Here is a 19,303-nt window from a genome sequence, read left to right on the forward strand (position 1 = left end):
TGTCATTTGCAGCTCCAACTGAACCATCTTTGGTTGTATTCATCTGCTCCATTATTACGTCCTTTTGCTTTACTTTGTTATTCATTTTCTTAAACTTCTCTTATTTTGTAGCCTTTTAGGAACCTACCCTTTTTTAAATGCCACTGCACACTTACTAAGCACTTGTGTTTGCTTAAATATTGTTACACATCTAACATCTTCCACTTAGGATGAAAGATCTGAAACATCAAGTTTACTTTTCTCTCCACAGATACTGATGCACTGAGTATCTTTCAGCACCTTCCCTTATTGTTGATTTGCAGCAAAGTATTTTACATCTATACCTGAATATCTGATTGTTCAAGGATCTGAGCTAGCTCAATCCAGGCCTCTACATCATCTGGGTATTGTTCAGTCACTTTCTTTAAATGTCCCTTAAAAACAAGAGAATATAGTTTAAAAGATTTGCAACAATTTATTGACACAATAAAACAAGTAGAGCTAAACTGAGCAAAATAATAATTCCCAGGTGCTTACCTTTGCAACCTCTCTCTTCTCCTGCTCGTCTGAGGTGGCATACAGTGAACCTAGAATCTTCATTGTTTCATAATTGTTGGGATAGGCCTTGAGAACTTTCTCGAAGCACTGCGCTGCATTCTCCTTGTCCCCTCGATAAATGTACATCTGTCCCAGGCCAAAGAAAGGCAGGACAAAGGTAGTGGAAGCAAACTGGGTGGCTTGATAGTAGTATTGAAAAGCCTGGTCATAATCACCCTGCGAACACACAAATGAAGAAGTATGGTGTATGTCAACGATGAGGTCCTAAGCTTAGCTCACACTCCAGGTACTCAACAAACCAGGGCAAAAGACCCTTTTAATTTATATTTATATATAGAAATGGAGCTGCCTTTTCTCAATTAGGTATAAAAAGTGCAGTGCATGGGCAAGTGAGTCACACCTTCGTTCAGGTAAAATGAAGAACAGACCTCACCAATAATTCACAAAACTCCAGGAGTTGCAGGAAGGGAATCAGTCAGACATTGACCTAATTCTTTACCCGAAGTTAAATAATTTCAATTTCTCACTCTGCCCTTTTTTTTCCTGATTGCTGCAAGAATTTTTAGAAAGAGCAAAAGGGTCCAATGATTCTCTTCCTCCCTTTACTTCTGATCTCAACTCAGCCAACTCATCTTTCTTTCCTTTCTGAATAAAAAGATTATCAAATTGTGGACTGAACCCATTTGTAATGTCAACTCCCAATAGTCTTCTGATAACCCACTATCCTGTACCTCTGTACGCTAAAGTTCACCAGCTTCCTCATTTTTAAACTTGTGTTTCTGCATTTTCCACCTTGTTGCATGGTGAATCATTCATCTGATTAATTCAACTGACAGTCTTCACAAACTGGAAAACTATAAGGGGCCATCTTGAAATCCCATTACTAAAAACAAGGCTTTTTTTTTCCAACCTTTACTGACAACTTGGACAATTTTTGACCAATTTAGAGATTGGGTGGGTAAGGATTGAGAGATAAATAAATCAAAGCAGCTAAATGGAATTGAGATGTTAATTCAATTGAATGGCAGGGGAGGCTCAAGAAAATGCATGGCCATCTGCTGTTACTAACTTGCTGTCGGTTAATATTTAAGTCCAAACAAGCTGACTTCCCTATTGTAAACTGGTACGATGATCACACAAGCTGGATAGAAAGTTAACTCACCTGTACATGAAAGGACCTAGCCAGTTGATAACAGCTTTCTGCTTGCATAGCCTCCACCTCAGTATTATGGAAGGCATGAAGAGCTAGGTGCTGTACTTTGCTGTAATCCTAGGAAGGGACAGAGAAACAAATCAAGAAACTGAACCCTATGGCACCATATTTTAAACAAACCATGTGTGAGTGTGACTGATAAAAATTTGAATCTTCAGTTTTTCCTACTTGATGGTTTGAAGGGTAGCAGACTTTCTTCCATAAAATCATTCCTCAGCCAATTGGGTTTTTCCAACAATCCAACAGCTTCACTGGTCACTTTAATTGAATTCAAATTTTCTGAGATTGCGCTAGTGGGATTTGAACTATGTGTGATGGATTACTGGCCCAGGATCTTAGATTAATGATCTGTCAACATCACAACTACAACACCATATCCATATACGTACACCTTTGTACCTTTTTGAAGAAGAAGTGATTGGCCAGGTGGTTTAATACCATAGGGTTGCTGGGATCGATTGTGTAAGCTCTTGAGAGTAGTTGCACGCCATTTTTGATGGAATCAGCCTTGGGAAATAACAAAGGGCTGTGAGTTCAATTTAGCCAATACACTCAACACAAAATGATCACATGAACAGTGAGCTCAGCCACATTAATGCCACAAATCAACATTCACCTGACTGGTTTTAGACACCTCTCATTTTGCCAACAGAATGTCACGTTTTCAGGGAACCCTGCACAATCAATTATGTGAACATGAGAACCATAAACTTTCAGGAACAGAAAGAGAACATGAAACCAAACCTGTTCTGGTTGTATTGTAGAACCAAATAAATGTGTAACTATAATTTCTCTCCATCCATTCTACCTGAAAACAGATTTTGTTGCTCCTTGAACCCTCTGTTTCCCATTAATTTATCCCACAACAAAATAATCTGATACAGTAAATGTGGGCAGGCAGGTGGGATAAGTGATCTATGAACACAGGTATAAGGGAAAAAGCAAAACTTGCATTTATAGAACAAACTTGGTTATCCGAACGTCAATTAGCTGAATTTCGGATTATACGAACAAGATCTCAAGGTGCTGTAAAAATTTTATCTGTTATCCGAACAAAATATGCCCCGCCTGTTTCGTTCGGATAATCGAGGTTGTTCTGTATAGGATTTATACAATGTTCCAAAACACTTTACAATAAAATACCATCATGGTTGGTTGAAATGTAGAAAATTGAACAGTCAATTTATACACAGCAAGATCGTACAGATCACAGGACAATAATCATGTAATCCTATTTGGTAATGCTGACAGACGGGTAAATACTTGTCCAGGACACAGAACTCTCCTACTCTTTGAGCAGTTTTGAAGAAGCTTTAGTTTAATTTTTCAACTGAAAGTGCAGCACTCTCTTAATAATGTACTAGGGCTATCAGTTTACATTAAGTGCTTAAATCCACTGATGCGGGACTTGAACCCAAAACATGTTGAGTCAGATATTTCAGCACCACCCACTGAATCATAACTGTAGGTAATTAGCAAAAGGAATAGAGGAGAAGAGCAGGAAAAAATAATTCAAAGTTTTAAATAAACATTGAGTAAATTCTTAAAAAGGAAACAACTGCAGGACTAAAGAAAAAGCAGCTGGAGAAGGTATAATGGCCAGACAGTTTCCTTCTGTGCTATTCTACGAAGACAAAAATAATTGTCTATCCTTAGGAATCTGGCATTTCTGAAGTTAGGATGATGCAGCTATTCTGGGGTTGAGAGGGCTTTTTTGTTGGGATCTCCAACAGTTTTGAATATCACTGTTCTGTTGCATTAGATTGCCTGTAGAAATACTTTAAAATTGTTTCCTTACAAATTAGTCCAATTGTGATTCGCTTGAGAAATGTTATTCAACAAAAGACATTCTGTGAATGCAAGTCATCATTTATCCATTTTAAATCTAGTGATAAAAGTAACTATGTTTGACAGATTTGGTGAACCTGTTCTTTGTCAGTTCTGCTGTCGCTCCCAGAGTACAATAGAATCCCAAATAGGTAACTCACTTCTTTGTTGTTCAGTTCCAGGACAGCCAGCCCCACCAGTGCTCCGACACATTTAGGGTTGAGATCCAGAGCCCTTCCAAATGCAAGGCGAGCTTTCTCTAGTTTACTTAGCTTCACAAAGCAATGGCCCATTCCCAGCCGAACCTCAGCTATGGAAACAAATAACACGAATCACGATGTGATCAACTTAACACAAACATTTTCTTATTCTTTCATGCAAGAAGTGATATTTCTAAAGGATTTTAACAGGGCAAACTGGAAAAAGAAACATTTTCACTGGTCTGACAATCTGCACTAGAGCTCATAAATTCATTGTGAGAAGAACAAAAGGAATGAGTGTTCTCTAAAAATATATGGAGTTGTTTTGATACAGAAAAAAAATTAGTGGAAAACAACTGAATAGCTGACAAACAAAAATTTAGAAGTACCTAGGAAGAGGTAGAGAGGGACAGGTGTTTCTAAGGCCAACACAATCATTATAGGGTAAATGACCTGTCTATAGACTACAATTCTATGATTCAATATACTAAATGACATATACTTCATGTAACTGAGGCAGAATTAGAGTAGAAAGCTAGACTGAATTCCCAATTTGATTATCAACCAGCCACTTTTGCTGCCATATGCATTTATAACTTAAAAACCTTATTCCATCTGCTGCTGAGGCAGAGTGACAATATCTGGTAAACAGACTGCAGCAATTTCTCATGGTTTCCTTAACAACATCTTCCAAATCACAACTTCCACCACCATAGGAGGATAAGGGCAGCAAGAGTATGGAAACTCCACAACATCAAAGTCCCTTCCAAATCAAATACAATCCTATTAGGAAGGTTTATGGTACTGTTAGAATTATTTTGAAACTTGGGTGATAAAGTGGACAGAGTCAAGTATAGTATTAAGTTTGATTTCGACGTAAGGATGATCCTTATGGGTAAGCTGGTTTTCTGTTTAGTGCCATGCAGCAAAAGGTGCCAAATAATAAGGCAGGAAGACTGTAACATCTTATAAAACTTAGCAGCAGGAATGAGAAGCAAAAGTTGAAAGCTACAATAGCTAGGGCATGAGCATAGCGCTTTCTGATCTGTTTTTGTTGGAGAGGGTGAGGAAGTAAAGAGCAGGGTACTGCTTCAAACCGAAGAATAAAGCACTGGGAGAAGTTACCCACACCCACTATTTTTTAGATACAAGTAGAAATTTCAAGGGAGAGTGCTCAGGAGTCTCAACAGCATTACTTGCTTCCTATTTATTATCAGGAATTGGAGAAGCCCATCCAACCACTGATGCTTTATCCAGCAATGCAATTAGATCATGAATCAATATCTCATCTTTCAATATGGTACTTCACAACTTCTGAACTGAACATTAAGTTCAACAATTTCAGATCCTGTATATTTCAGATAGCTGGTGCAGAGTAATGATTATGCTGTTACTATTGTACAATTCTTAAAGACACACAGTTTCTATACTTATCCTCGTACTATCCCTATTTCCTTGCACCATAATCTCTTTGATATTTAATCTCTTCCTCATTACAGACTATAAGACCTTCCCATTTGTTCTTTATCCTGTCCCAGTCTCTGTAATTGCACAAACACTGTTATAACCTGAAAGTTTTTCAAGTTCTGATAGAGTGTCATCAACCTGAAAGGTCTGTTTCTCACTTCACAAATGCTATCTCACTTGGTCAGTATTTCCGGCAAATCAGATTGCCAGCACTGTTTTGCTTTCATCCTTTAATCATTTGCATGCAAGAGATTACAAGCCCAGTCCTTGCAACTTGTTGTTATAACTAAGGAGAGGCAGGGGATTAGTAATAATGCCATTCAACTAACAGTCCAAAACCCCAGGTCAATATCCTGGGGAGATTAGGTTGAATACTGCCATGACGGATGGTGAAATTTGAATTCAATAACACCCACTCCCTGACTGAGGCTGCCAGAGTTTTCTCAATGGCCTACAGGAGGCATAGAAAGTCTTGTGAATGAAATTTAATTTATTAGCCACCACTAAATTCAAGTGAGCTCAAGAACAACTGATGTCAGGTTTCCTGACTAGCCACATCAACCCCATCCCACACAACCCAATGTCCATCTTACTGCGACTGCTTTTATATGGCTCAATTTTTATCAATTTTTATTGATGGGCGGCATGGTGGCTCAGTGGTTAGCACTGCTGCCTCACAGCGCCGGGGACCTGGGTTCAATTCCCGCCTCAGGTGACTGTCTGTGTGGAGTTTGCACATTCTCCCCATGTCTGTGTGGGTTTCCTCCGGGCGCTCCGGTTTCCTCCCACAGTCCAAAGATGTGCAGGTCAGATGAATTGGCCATGCTAAATTGTCCAGAGTGCTAGGTGCTTTAGTCAGGGGGAAATGGGTCTGGGTGGGTTACTCTTTGGAGAGTCAGTGTGGACTTGTTGGGTCAAAGGGCCTGTTTCCACATTGTCGGGAATATCATCTTCACTGTAAACAGAACATCAGTTGTAATGGATTTTCTTATTGATCTTATACTATTATCCGTGGTGTTCCCAATCCTCTATCCTTGGACCCCTTCCACTTTGCAAAATTACCCTGCTCCTTGGATGCTACCTCACCTACTGTGCTTTTCCAGCACCACACCATCTCAACCCCCCTTCTACTTCGCCTTCTTCCTGCATTTAACAACATCGTCTGAAAGCATGATGTTCATTTTTACATGTATGCTGACAACACCCAGCTCCACTTCAACACCACTTCTCTCAACCAATAATTCTTCCATCATTAGTGGTCACATCTTTAGCTGCTTAGGCTCCAAGCTCTATAATTCTCTTCCTACAGCTCTCCACCTTGCATATCATTTGACTGAGTATCTCCTTGTATAACTTGGTGTAATACTTTGTCTCATAATAGTCCTGTGAAGTACCTTGAGACATTTTAATATGTTAAAGATGTTCTATAAGTTGCAAGTGGTGAAAAATTAGTTGGTCAGAACCGACAAGAATACAAGGAGGTTGCAAAGGAAGCATTAAGAAAGGTATTCTTGAATATTAAATTTCAGAATATGAACAGAATTATCAAGCTGGCCATTTATTGCCCATTCCATCTTGTCCTGAAGAGGACTTCAATGGCCAATAGCAGGTTGATAAACTCACTAACTTATTGGATCTTTTTGAAGGGAAGTTAAGAATCAACCATGTTGGGGGGAGGGGTGCAGGACCCGAGTAACACAGACAGAAGTGACATATGGTTTTAATGAGATAAGGAGAGATTTATTTCTTTTTCCTAATGGAGATTAGTAAAACAGTTGACATTTTGCACCAATCTGAGCGCTTCCTGGAAACTTGCTATATCTAGTAATTTGTGAAGTAATATCAAAATTGTTTGAACTTAAGAGTTCAAAAATTGTTACATGTGAATTCACTCTCTGGATTATTAATTCAATATCACAATCACTGCCAATCTGTATCTGCCTGTGGGTATGGGCTTACAAAGGAGGCTTTTGAAGTAAATGCATTCAGGAATAGGTTTAGAGGGATAGATGTGACCCTAGTTATGGTTTTCAAATTATGATCTTATGCTTCGATTTGCACAGCAATTCATACTTTAAACAAACTTTTTGTATTCAGTACAGTCTAAATCCTCACAACAATTATTAAAGGTAAATTAAATGGCATATTTACAAGAAGGTAGTTGTGGGTTAACCCACTGTTAATAAAGTTTACTTGAATCTTCATTGAGCCTGGGGCCAGCAGTGTGAATTACTCCTCACCTGGGCATCCAGGATTGGTCCGAAGGGCCTTCTTGTAATAGGCCAAAGCACCTCTGTAATCTTTCTTATTAAAAGAAATACAAGCTTTACCTGAGAAGAGAAAATAAAGAGACGCTCAACAAATTAGTGCATTAACTTGATTATTCACTCAGAGGGTTTTAAAACTGCAGCTTCAGAGACCCAGCAGTCCAGTCATGAAGTCAGTTCTGTGTTTATAAATTTGCTCTAGTTGAGTTTGGTGCATTGCAGGTTTAAAATTAGACACTCTTGAAATCATTATCTCATTGGCAAATAAAACACTAAATTAGATAAATGCCTAACCAGGTGGCTTAGTGCCTATAGCCTTGTCTACATTGCTCACACCCTCATCTGAGTTTCAAGGTTTTAGGTTCAATCACAACATGAGGTTTCACCACATAATCAGGGCCCACAGTTCCACATTAGTACTAGTGGAACACTAAACTGTCAGAGGTGCTGATTTGGGTTAAGCATGGATCAAAGGCCTGTCTGTCTGTCAGATGTGTTATGCTCCAAAATGTTAGGCATTGAAGAAAAAGCTGGAGCCAATCTTCCCTTACATTTATTCTTAGACATAAATGGTACAGACAACCACTGTATCAGTCTGTTTCTACCTATGGTTGTTTTATTATTTACATTCAATTGTAAGAAATAGGTGGATGCAAAAAAAGAACAAACAATACTATGTGAAGAGGTATAGTGGTATTTGCCCTGGTTGACTTTCACTTATCAACTAACAGCTAAACAAATTATCTGCATATTTAGCTTACTGCGGTTGATAGGAGCTTCTTCTGAGCAAATTCACAGCTGTAATTCCTTCAGTACACCAAGAATTACTACTTAATTAGTTCTAAACAGCCTTTAAGAAGTTCAAACGTAATATTTTTTCTTCATAGCTGTAGCCAACTGCAGGTTAGCGACACTATATAGTTTGAATCTGACATGTGGCTCCATGGCATGCACCCATACGATTTATAAAGAATTTGGACACTTCTCCTGACCTAACTGCTCATAATCAATTCTACTTTGCTGATCTGCCTCTTCTCTCAGCAGAATCAAAAACCATTGAAAACTCACTTTGATAAAGTTCTTACCCAAGAGTGCAGGGATGTTATTTGGTGACTGATTTAGCACAAAGTTGAACTGTGCTTCAGCTTGGTCCATTTTATCCCCCTCCAACAGACAGAAACAGGCTCTACCCAGCAAGTGATTCTAAAGACAAACAGTATGAACAAGGTCAGACAGTACACTCTGCAAGCAGAAAATACGTCAATTATATTGAATTTACTGCACAGTAACAGGTTATTCCAGGCAATATTTCCATACCACACTTCATCTCATTCCAACAACTTTCCAATCCTTCCTCCTTCACGTATTTATCTGTTTTCCCCCAAAATCCATTTATGCTTTTCTCTCTTACTACTCATTGGGGTAGCAAGTTAGATATCACCTGAAATTCCCTTTTGGTATTTTATATTTATTGCCTCTAGTTCTGATCTCCCCCATAAATTGATGCATCTTTTCCTTTCAAAATGTTCATAATTTTAAAAACTTTTCAAATGAGTATTTCAGACTTAGTTTCCAGAATAACTAGGGCTAGTATTTCTCAATCTTACTCTATGACAAGGACATGTTAGTTCATTCAAATGCAAAGGAGCAAGATTTAATTCAGCAAGTTGCCTTTTTCTGTTGAATCTGAGAGTAATTTGAGTCTTGGTTATGCCTAATGCAGAGTGTGTGTGTGTCATGCAACTTTTGTACTTCATGGTTCCCTAAGCTCCCTCAATCTCTTACTTGATCAGTATATACCATCCCTTATCCTCAAAGCTTGAAAACTTACCTGGTCATACATGATGATTTTGTCAGCCATGGTGTACAGCAAGGTAGCTTGCGTGATAAGCTCTTTCTTTGCATCTTTATTCTTCTCTTTCCGAGCCTGTTGCACATAGTAAGCAGCAAGAGTGTCCAGACATGTCATCTGGTCTTTCTCATGATCTCGATAATCCAGGTTTCCATCAATACGGGCAGCTTCTAGTAACTTTACGAAATCTTCTGTCTTTCCTTGTTTGAAGTACTCCAGCTATAAGATAAGAAAGGTTTTAATTTGCCTGTGAGAATGAAAATAAATTCTAAGAGCCCTTTAATTTCATCATAAGATTACTTTCAATCCAATACTTTTTAAAACCAATATTTTCTTGCCAAATAATCGATATGCATAGCTAGTCCTATAGCTAACATCAGGGAAAAACAGTCAATAAAGGCATGGCTTCTCCATGACCTCACTTCAGTCATCTTCATACATTTGGCTAGTATATAAAAAAAATCAACTGACCACAGATTTAAAACTGATAATTGAGTAAGAATTTGCTGCTTTTTGTCAGAAAGAGTTCCACACTTCTATCAACTGCTGCATGAAGAAGTGTATCCTAATTTTTGTCTTGATTGGCTTGACACTGATTTCAAAGTTAAGCCTTTTTCTTAGATTTCTGCCACCAACCAAAAAGGTTTAATCTCTTCAATTTAGTCAGATATGACCTACCCATCACAAATCCATGCTAATTTTCTCTAATCAGGAACTTGTCCATTTTATCAATCTATTTTTGGTGACAGATTCCATTAATGTCTCTATAAGTGACATTAATTAGATGAGCAACCTCCACTTGTCAAGCCAAATAAGTTCCAATAATACTCATGTGGCTAGTCACCATTCATCCACCATATTAAATGTTGGCTCCCTCCACCAGCGGTGCACAGTAGCAGCAGTGAGATGCATTGAAGCAATGTGTAATGGCTTCTTTGACAACTCTTTCCAAACCTATGACTCTACCACCAAGAAGAGCTAGGGCAGCAGATGCATTTGAAAGTTTCTCTCCAAGCCATGCAACACTCATTTGGAACTTTATTGCCATTAATTCACTGACACTGGGTTAATATCCTGGAATAGCCTCCTAACAACATTGCTTATAACAAAAGAACTGCAGGAATTCAAGGAGGAGGCTTATTCTCACCTGTTCAAGAGCAATAATCACTGAACAATAAATGCTGGCTTTACTAGCAATGCACATTTCCAATACAGAAGGATAAAATGATCATAAAATGTCCAAGTGATATTACTTAATAACTTATGACTTTTAGAATTATAGACAGAAGAAAGTCAGTCCACCCATCTTATATTTGTGCAGACTCTTTGAAAGAACTAACTATTAATTGCTGGTCTTTCCTAAAGCCCTTTTTGGAAAAAAATCAAGTATTTTTCAAATCTCTTTTGAATGTTCATACTGAATCTGCTTCTACCACTCTTCTAGACAGCACATTCCAGATCACAGTCTACTATGGAAAACAATGTCTTATTTCCACCTTGGATTTTGTCCCCACCTTAGCTAAATCTGTGCCCTCTGGTTACGGAACCCCTTGCCATTGCAACAGCTTCTCCTTATTTACTCTCACAAAATCGCTCATTAAATTGAATACCTCCCTTCCCTTAACCTCCCTTGAGAGCTAAGAGCAGCAAGGAGGGGACATGAAAGGTCCTTAGTCGGTAGGATTAGGGAAAACCCTAAGGCTTTCTATAGGTATGTTAGGAATAAAAGAATGACTAGGGTAGGAATAGGTCCAGTCAAGGATAGTAGTGGGAAGTTGCGTGTGGAGGCGGAAGAGATTGGGGAGACACTGAATGAATACTTTTCTTCAGTATTTACTCAGGAACAGGGCATTGTCGTCGATGCGAATACTGAGTCACAAATATGTAGAATGGATGGCTTTGAGGTATGTAGAGGTGTTGGAAATCCTGGAAAAGGTGAAAATAGATAAGTCCCCTGGGCCTGATGGCATTTATCCTAGGATTCTCTGGGAAGCAAGGGAGGAGATTGCAGAGCCATTGGCCTTGATTTTTATGTCTTCTTTGTCTACAGGAGTAGTGCCAGAAGACTGGAGGATAGCAAATGTGGTTCCCTTGTTCAAAAAGGGGAGTAGGGATAACCCTAGTAACTATAGGCCGGTGAGTCTCACTTCTGTTGTGGGCAAAGTCTTAGAGAGAATTGTAAGGGATAGGATTTATGCACATCTGGATAGGAATAATGTGATCAAGGATAGTCAGCATGGTTTTGTGAAGGGCAGGTCGTGCCTCACAAACCTTATTGAATTCTTTGAAAAGGTGACGAAGGAGGTTGATGAGGGGAAAGTGGTAGATGTGGTATATATGGATTTTAGTAAGGCGTTTGATAAGGTTCCCCATGGTAGGCTACTGCAGAAAATACGGAGATATGGCATTGAGGGTGAGTTGGAGGTTTGGATTAGGAATTGGCTGGATGGAAGAAGACAGAGGGTAGTAGTTGATGGCAAAGTTTCTTCATGGAGTGCCGTCACTAGCGGTGTTCCGCAAGGATCTGTTTTGGGACCATTGCTGTTTGTCATTTTTATAAATGACCTGGAAGAGGGGTTAGAAGGTTGGGTGAGCAAGTTTGCGGATGATACGAAAGTCGGAGGAGTTGTTGACAGTGAGGAAGGATGTGGCAGGTTACAGCAGGATATAGAGAAGCTGCAGAGCTGGGCAGAAAGGTGGCAAATGGAATTCAATGTAGCTAAGTGTGAGGTGATTCACTTTGGGAAGAATAACAAAAAGATGGGGTACTGGGCTAATGGTCGGATACTTGGTAGTGTGGATGAGCAGAGGGATCTTGGTGTCCATGTACACAGATCTCTGAAAGTTGCCACCCAGGTAAATAGTGCGGTGAGGAAGGCATATGGCGTACTGGCTTTTATTGGTAGAGGAATTGAGTTCCGGAGTCCTGAGGTCATGATGCAGTTGTATAAGACTCTGGTGCGGCCACATCTGGAATATTGTGTGCAGTTTTGGTCGCCATACTATAGGAAGGACGTGGAGGCACTGGAACGGGTGCAGAGGAGGTTTACCAGGATGTTGCCTGGTATGGAAGGAAGATCGTATGAGGAAAGACTGAGACACTTGGGGCTGTTTTCATTAGAGAAAAGAAGGTTTAGGGGTGACTTGATTGAGGTGTACAAGATGATTAGGGGGTTAGATAGGGTTGACAGTGTGAACCTTTTCCCGCGTATGGAGTCGGGTATTACAAGGGGGCATAGCTTTAAATTAAGGGGGGGTAGATATAGGACTGAAGTTAGGGGTAGGTTCTTCACTCAGCGAGTTGTAAGTTCATGGAATGCCCTGCCAGTAGCAGTGGTGGACTCTCCCTCTTTATGGGCATTTAAGCGGGCATTGGATAGGTATATGGAGGATAGTGGGTTAGTATAGGTTAGGTGGGCTTGGATCGGCGCAACATCGAGGGCCAAAGGGCCTGTACTGCGCTGTATTCTTCTATGTTCTATGTTCTCTGTTCTAGTCAAAACAATCCTAGCTTCTCCAGTTTTTACATAACTGAAGTCACTAATCTTAATGCTACTCTTTGCCCCACCTCCAAAGCCTTAACACTAAAGACATTGCCTTGTATAATGGTCCTTATACAGAAAAGCACAAGTTCCTTGAAGTGTACTCTACATTTCAAATAATAAAGCTAAGGAACTTGTATGCTTTCTTGATAGCTGTGCTGCCACCTTTAAATATTTGTGAACCTATGCCTATGTGTCTGTTCCCACACCCACTGTAAAATTATACCATCCCGTTTATATTGCCTCTCTGATTTCTTTGCAAAAATATGTTTATTTTATAATTCTGAGTTAAATTTCATCTGCCACGTGTCTGCCTATTTCAGTAATCAATCTATGCCCTTCAGAAGCTTGCTACTATCATCCTCATAGTTTACAACCTCTGAAAGCTGCATGCAAACTGCAAATTTTGAAAAATGTCCTGTATATCTGAATCTAGGTCATTAATCAGTAAGATCAGTAAACCTTCAGGTCTCATTACTGCATGCTGCCTTTCAGTCTGAAAAGTACCATTCATCACTCTTCTAGAGTTTCTGACCCTTAGTTAATTTTGCATCCAAGCTGCCACTGCCCTTGAGCATATGGGCTATAATTTTGCTAATACAACAATGTGGTACTTTATCAAATGTCTTTTAAAAATTGACACAATCACACCTTTCTCCATTGCTTCATTGAACAATTCAATTAGAAACAACTATCCTCTATTTTATGTTGACTGCCACTTATAAATTTTCTAAGTGACAATTAATTTATCTTAGCTTCCATAAGATTGCCCACCACTGTTAGCCCAACTGACCAATTATGTGTTTATCTTTTTCTCAAACAGATGCAATTTGTAATCCTCTGATCATCTAGCACCACCCCATATCTCAGGCAGATTAGAAGCTTGGGTTCACAGCCTCCACAATGTCAACTCCTCAGTTAGTTCATCAAGACACCTCAAGTAGACCAGGGACATTTCAACCAAATGATGCCAACCTTTCAGTGACATTCTCTTATCTAAATTTCTCTTATTCAAATCGACGGTCAGATTATTGCTGGATATTTATAATTGTCCTTCTTTACATCTCCGTAAGAAGTACTGAAATACAAACCGCCAAGGCCATCCATATGTGGAGCTGGGTGTGTTCTTGCTTGAGAATACTGATGACTTCATCTCCCTCTGGTAGCTGGTCAAAATCAAGCTCAATGACCTAAGGAACAACAGTGAAATATAGGTTAGATATGGCTATCCGCCACTCCCTTACAACCAATTAATGTTGCCATAGTGGCTATGTTACTGGACTAGTAATCCAGAGGCTGGACCAATGATCCACAGGCTTGATTTAAAAACAGATGGAAAATTTAAAATCAATAAAATAAAACATGAAAGAAAAAGGTGATCTTGGCAATAATAGTCGTCAACTACTGTATTGTCACAAAACCGATCTAGTTCACTATCTGTTGTCTTTACTTGGTCTGTCCAATGTGACTCCAGATCAACAACAATGGTTTGAATTTTAACAACTCACTGAAATGGCCTGGGAAGCTATTCATTGGAGTTCAAGATATCTCACCACTTCCTTACGAGCAACTTGGAATGGACAGTAAATGTTAACATGAATAACATCAGCCACATCTTGTGAATTCATTTTTAAAAACTGCTTAGCACCAGATCACTCTGCCAACAGAGGCAATACTCAAATAAAATGACTGGCCAAACTTCATCCTCATCGGTTTTCAGGAGGAAGCATTTTCCTTGATTAATTTAATGGAGGCAGAAAATCTGAATTAGGTACAGAACACTCAAACTTTTAATATTATTATCTTTAAGAGTAAAAAAACTGAGCTGAAGTTTCAGATGGGTACATTCCTTCAAGACTGTCTGCATTTATGGAAATATCCAAAATACTCCACAGAAATGTGGAAAACTGATCATTCAAAGTTTAGAAGGTAACCAACAGCTTAGTAACAAAGAACAATAACTTGCATTTATAAAGCACCTTTAACACAGTAAACCATGCCAAGATGCTTCACAGGATTCATTATAAAACAATTTGAGACAGAGCCATATAAACAGCTATTAGGGCAGGTAACCAAAAACTTAGCCAAACAGGAAAGTTTTAAAGAGTGTATTAAAGAAAAAGAGGAGAGCCGGAAAAGTCTAGGGAAGGAGTTCCAGAAATTCGGGTCTAAGTAGCTGAAGGCATGATTACCGATAGTGGAGTTTAGGGGATATGGAAGGATTTGAAAACAAGGATTTTAAAATCTATACATTGGCAGACACAGAGTAGAAGGGTAACAAGTCAATGCAGACATGTCCACTCAGTCATACAGCACGGAAACTGACCCTTTAGTCCATGCCAGTCACAATTCCAAACTGAATTAGTCCTTCTTGCTTGTGCTTGGGTCCATCAGTCCATATTCCTCCAAATATTTCTTATTCAAATACTTATCCAGAAGTCTTTTAAACGTTGTGACTGTACCCACATCCATCACTTCCTCTCAAAGTTCATTCTGCACACGAACCACTGTGTAAAAAAAAATTGCCCCTCATGTTTTTTTAAAATCTTTCTCTTCTCACCTTAAAAATATACCCGAGTCTTGAAATCCCCCACCCTAAAGAAAAGTCACCTGCCGGTCACCTTATCTGTACCCCTCATTATTTTATAAACCTCTATGAGGTTACCTCTCAATCTCTCATTCTCCAGTGAAAAAGGTCCCAGCCTATCCAGCCTCTCCTTACAACTCAAACCCTCCAATCCCAGCAACATTCTGGCAAATCTCTTCTGAACCCTCTCTAGCTTAATAATAACCTTCCTATAACACGATGAGAGCTGGACACTGTACTCCAGAAAAGGCCTCACCCACATGACCTCAACATGACACCCCAACTCCTAATTCAAGAGTCTCAGCAATGAAGGCAAGCATACTAAATGCCTTCTTAACCACCCTGTCTAAATAGTCATAGACATGTACAGCACAGAAACAAACCATTCCATCCAAATCCTCCATGCCAACCAGGTATCCTAAATTAATCTAGTCCCTTTGCCCGCATTTGGCCCATATCCCTCTAAATCTTTGTATTCATATACATGTCCAGATGCCTTTTACATCTTGTAATTGTACTAGTTAAATCACTTCCTCGATAGTTCAGTCCATACATGCACCACCCACTGCTTCAGAAAGTTGTCCCTTAGGTCCCTTTTAGACCTTTCCCCTCTCACATTAAACCTATGCCCTTTAGTTTTATGCGATACAAACTTCAAAGAATTATGTACCAGAACTCCTAAGACTCTTTCTACAACACTGTCCAAGGTCCTACTTTTAATTGAATAAGTCTTGTCTTTGCTTGTTTTACCGAAATGCAATACCTTGCATTTTTCCAAATTAAACTTCATTTGCCACTCTTCAGCCAATTGACCAAACTCATCAAGATCTCTATACCACCAATTTTGGTGTCATCTGCAAACTTACTGACCTTGCTTTCTATATTCTCATCTAAATCATTTACATAAATGAAAAACAAAAGTGATCTTGCACCGATCCCTTGCAAATTTATTATGAGGTATAACTTCTCAATAAAATTAAGCCTCACTCATAATCTTAAAATAGTATGCCTAAATCTCAGGATTTTCTTGACATGTCCACCACCAGAAAATGAGTCTCTTTTTTCACCTCCCACTAAAGAATGCAAAACAAATACAGATGGAGCAACTCAAGCCCAGGTACCCAAATCCCAGCCATGTCTGAAACCTGCCATTGTTATACCCTTCAATGCATTAATTTTCATTTAGTAAAATATTAAAAATAATTTAGTGGACAATTATGGCTAGAGGGCTGCATTGGTGCAGTGAGACTTCAGATAGGTTCTACTGCTTTCCTACCATTTTATCTTATGCTCCAAACTACCCTGACAGCATCCAACCTGACTTGACCCGAACTGCCATCAGCCCAACTGTTTGACCAAAGATCTCAAAATATTTGACATCTGGCACACTTTGTTCCCAAGGCTGCTAGATTTGAGGTACTATAATTGGTTTCATTCAGTCCTGTTCATATGCTGCTGATCAAAGGACCAATTCCACTCCACAACCAAATTTTATGTTGGGTTCTCTACTCCCTCACCCAAAAGTCACGTTTGCACATTGCTCATAATGCTTTCAGTGATGTTTGTTGTGCCAACCAAAATAACACAATACTAGTCCCTCCAGCATTTACTTGATCCCTCCTTGCCCACTTATCCCATATTTTATAATTAGAGTAATAGACATGTTCAGCACATAAACAGACCCTTCGGTCCAACTCGTCCATGCTGGTATCCTAAACTAGTCTAGTCCCATTTGCCAGCTTTTCGCCCATAACTCTTTAAATTCTTAAACAGATAATGCGTGCTTGCAATGCTCAGGCTACAATGGCATTATTTTAGCTGCATGTTGCATGAGGTAATTTTTGTTGACCTTTCTAATTAACCAAAAAGGAAGTATTGAGCTCTCATGGTCAGTTAGAAATTCTCTCTTTGGTGGAGAAACACAACTAATAAAAAGGACTAAAATCTGAAGAAACTCAAAGAACTTAACATTATCACTTTTGTTCAGTTGTTATCATAAAACTAAACTAAGAGGCAGAGTTTGGCAGCCATAACAGCAGCTTTCCTTTGAAAGCAAACAGAAAATGCTGAAAACACTTAGGCTTGGCAGCATCTATGGAAAGAGGAACAGTTAACATTTCTGGTCTGTGGCTTTTCATCACACTTTGATTTAAAATGTTAACTTCCTTTCTATCTCCACAGATGCTGTTGGATGCTACAAGCATTTTTGGATTTTACTGCAGATTTCCAGCATGCACAATATTTTTTTTCTACTTTGTTTGGAACCTTTATTTAAAGCATTTCAGGTGGAATAATATTGTTTCTAATAGAGAGCTGTGACCTCTAATATATCAAACAAATCACTGATGAGGCTTATACACCACCATCAATTGAAACACGTAAAATTCCTAAGTGTTTGACAAATTAGATAGAGAAAAGCTTCCTTTCCCTTTGCTGGGGAATCTACAGTTTGTGGACAGTGTCATGAACTTTTGCTTCTGGAAGTCACTGCTATGCATGGACCTCTGGTGCCTGTACAGCTGGGAAGAAAATTAGAGGGAAGGCTGCTCAGAGGGTATGAACCTTTTGGAATTTCTATATCACAGAACTGTTTATACTCTGTAATTGAGTTTATTCAGACAGTGGTTGGTACATTTTTGGATATAAGGGAACACAGGGTAGGAGGCTGAAGCTGAGGTACAAGAGCCTGAAAGTTTGAATAAATCATGTAAACCATACTTGACTAACTTTAAAATTTGAAAGCAGGGTCCAATTTCAGCTTTCTACACCAAATCAGTTCACTTCCAAGAGTTTGTCTCTTGGCTTGTAAAATTGCTAGTGGACATCACTGTAAAAGTCTGAAGCATGGATAGCAGTTTCGAATAACCCAAAGTTTGTGAAGATGAGCATGGAGACAACAAAAATAAGAGAACGACGTTGCCTTTACATAGTACCTTTCAGAATCTGAGGGCATCCCAAACAGTTTACAGCCATGAACTGTCATTGCTACTAAGTACTTATTACTAGGAAAGGTGTCAGCCAGTAGGGAGACAGGAAAAAAGATCCCATTGCAAAATGGCACACAGCAAGATCCAAATGACAAATTGGGACACAGTTAAGATCCGGTAGCTAAAGGGCATACGGCAAGATCCCGCAGCCCAGATTACTCAAACAACGATCATATTATAAACTGTCCTTACTGATGTTAACTGAGAATAAAACTAATGCCAGGACTCCCGGTTCCCCCACCGCTCCCCTTCCAGCAGTGGCCCCTGCACCTCTCACACTCCCCCGGCCACAACAGGCGGGGCCTTCGGGGTAAAGTCTCGGCCGACAGCGCCTGATTGCCGAGCTTGGTCCCGCCCCGCGGTAACTCTCCCTCCTCCCGGCCCGCTTCCGGAGCCCTCCCCTCCTCCTCCTCCTCCTCGCCGTACGCTGCCGGTCTCTCACCTCATCCGTGTCCCGGAGCGGGATCTCGATGGATCCGCGCGACAGCATCGCGGCCTCTCTAACCCCGGAGCCAGGGCCCAGAGTCTGCATCCGGGGCACGGTGCGGGCACCGGAAGCCGCTGGGGGGAAGGGGGTGGTACCAAGTGAGCGAGTTCCAGTGGGGTTACCACATGGAGGTGTGTGAAGGAAAAATTGTATGTAAGATAAATAATGTTTGCATTCAGTGGAAGAAGTTGAAGTCGGTCAAACAGCCTCTTGGACCTGTTTTAAAATTCAGTTATATCAAACCTTGGTCTCAGCTCTACTTTTCTGAATGTAATCTATAAACTTTAGGAATAAAGGAGGCCATTCAGCCCTTCGAGGATATTTGCCTTCATTGTTC

At 39.7% G+C, this 19,303-nt stretch overlaps 1 protein-coding gene across 1 annotated transcript in view; it reads right to left on the reverse strand.

Moving 5' to 3' along the window:
• The window catches only part of ctr9 (CTR9 component of Paf1/RNA polymerase II complex), a 60,911-nt gene extending 41,878 nt beyond the window's left edge, over nt 1-19,033 (reverse strand). Inside the window, exons 1-10 of the mRNA XM_043705682.2 lie at nt 18,922-19,033; nt 13,997-14,095; nt 9,343-9,582; nt 8,597-8,714; nt 7,485-7,574; nt 3,739-3,887; nt 2,150-2,257; nt 1,700-1,807; nt 517-753; nt 324-413 (exon numbers count right to left, since the gene is read on the reverse strand). Of these exons, the coding sequence (XP_043561617.1) occupies nt 324-413; nt 517-753; nt 1,700-1,807; nt 2,150-2,257; nt 3,739-3,887; nt 7,485-7,574; nt 8,597-8,714; nt 9,343-9,582; nt 13,997-14,095; nt 18,922-19,011 (1,329 nt within the window). The 5' untranslated portion in view covers nt 19,012-19,033. The remainder of the gene's footprint in view (nt 1-323; nt 414-516; nt 754-1,699; nt 1,808-2,149; nt 2,258-3,738; nt 3,888-7,484; nt 7,575-8,596; nt 8,715-9,342; nt 9,583-13,996; nt 14,096-18,921) is intronic.
• Between the last annotated feature and the right edge of the window lie 270 nt (nt 19,034-19,303).

Source organism: Chiloscyllium plagiosum, unplaced genomic scaffold, assembly GCF_037043375.1.
Source record: "Chiloscyllium plagiosum isolate Xiang-an unplaced genomic scaffold, Cpla_swu_hap1 HiC_scaffold_18, whole genome shotgun sequence".
Classification (NCBI taxonomy): domain Eukaryota; kingdom Metazoa; phylum Chordata; class Chondrichthyes; order Orectolobiformes; family Hemiscylliidae; genus Chiloscyllium; species Chiloscyllium plagiosum.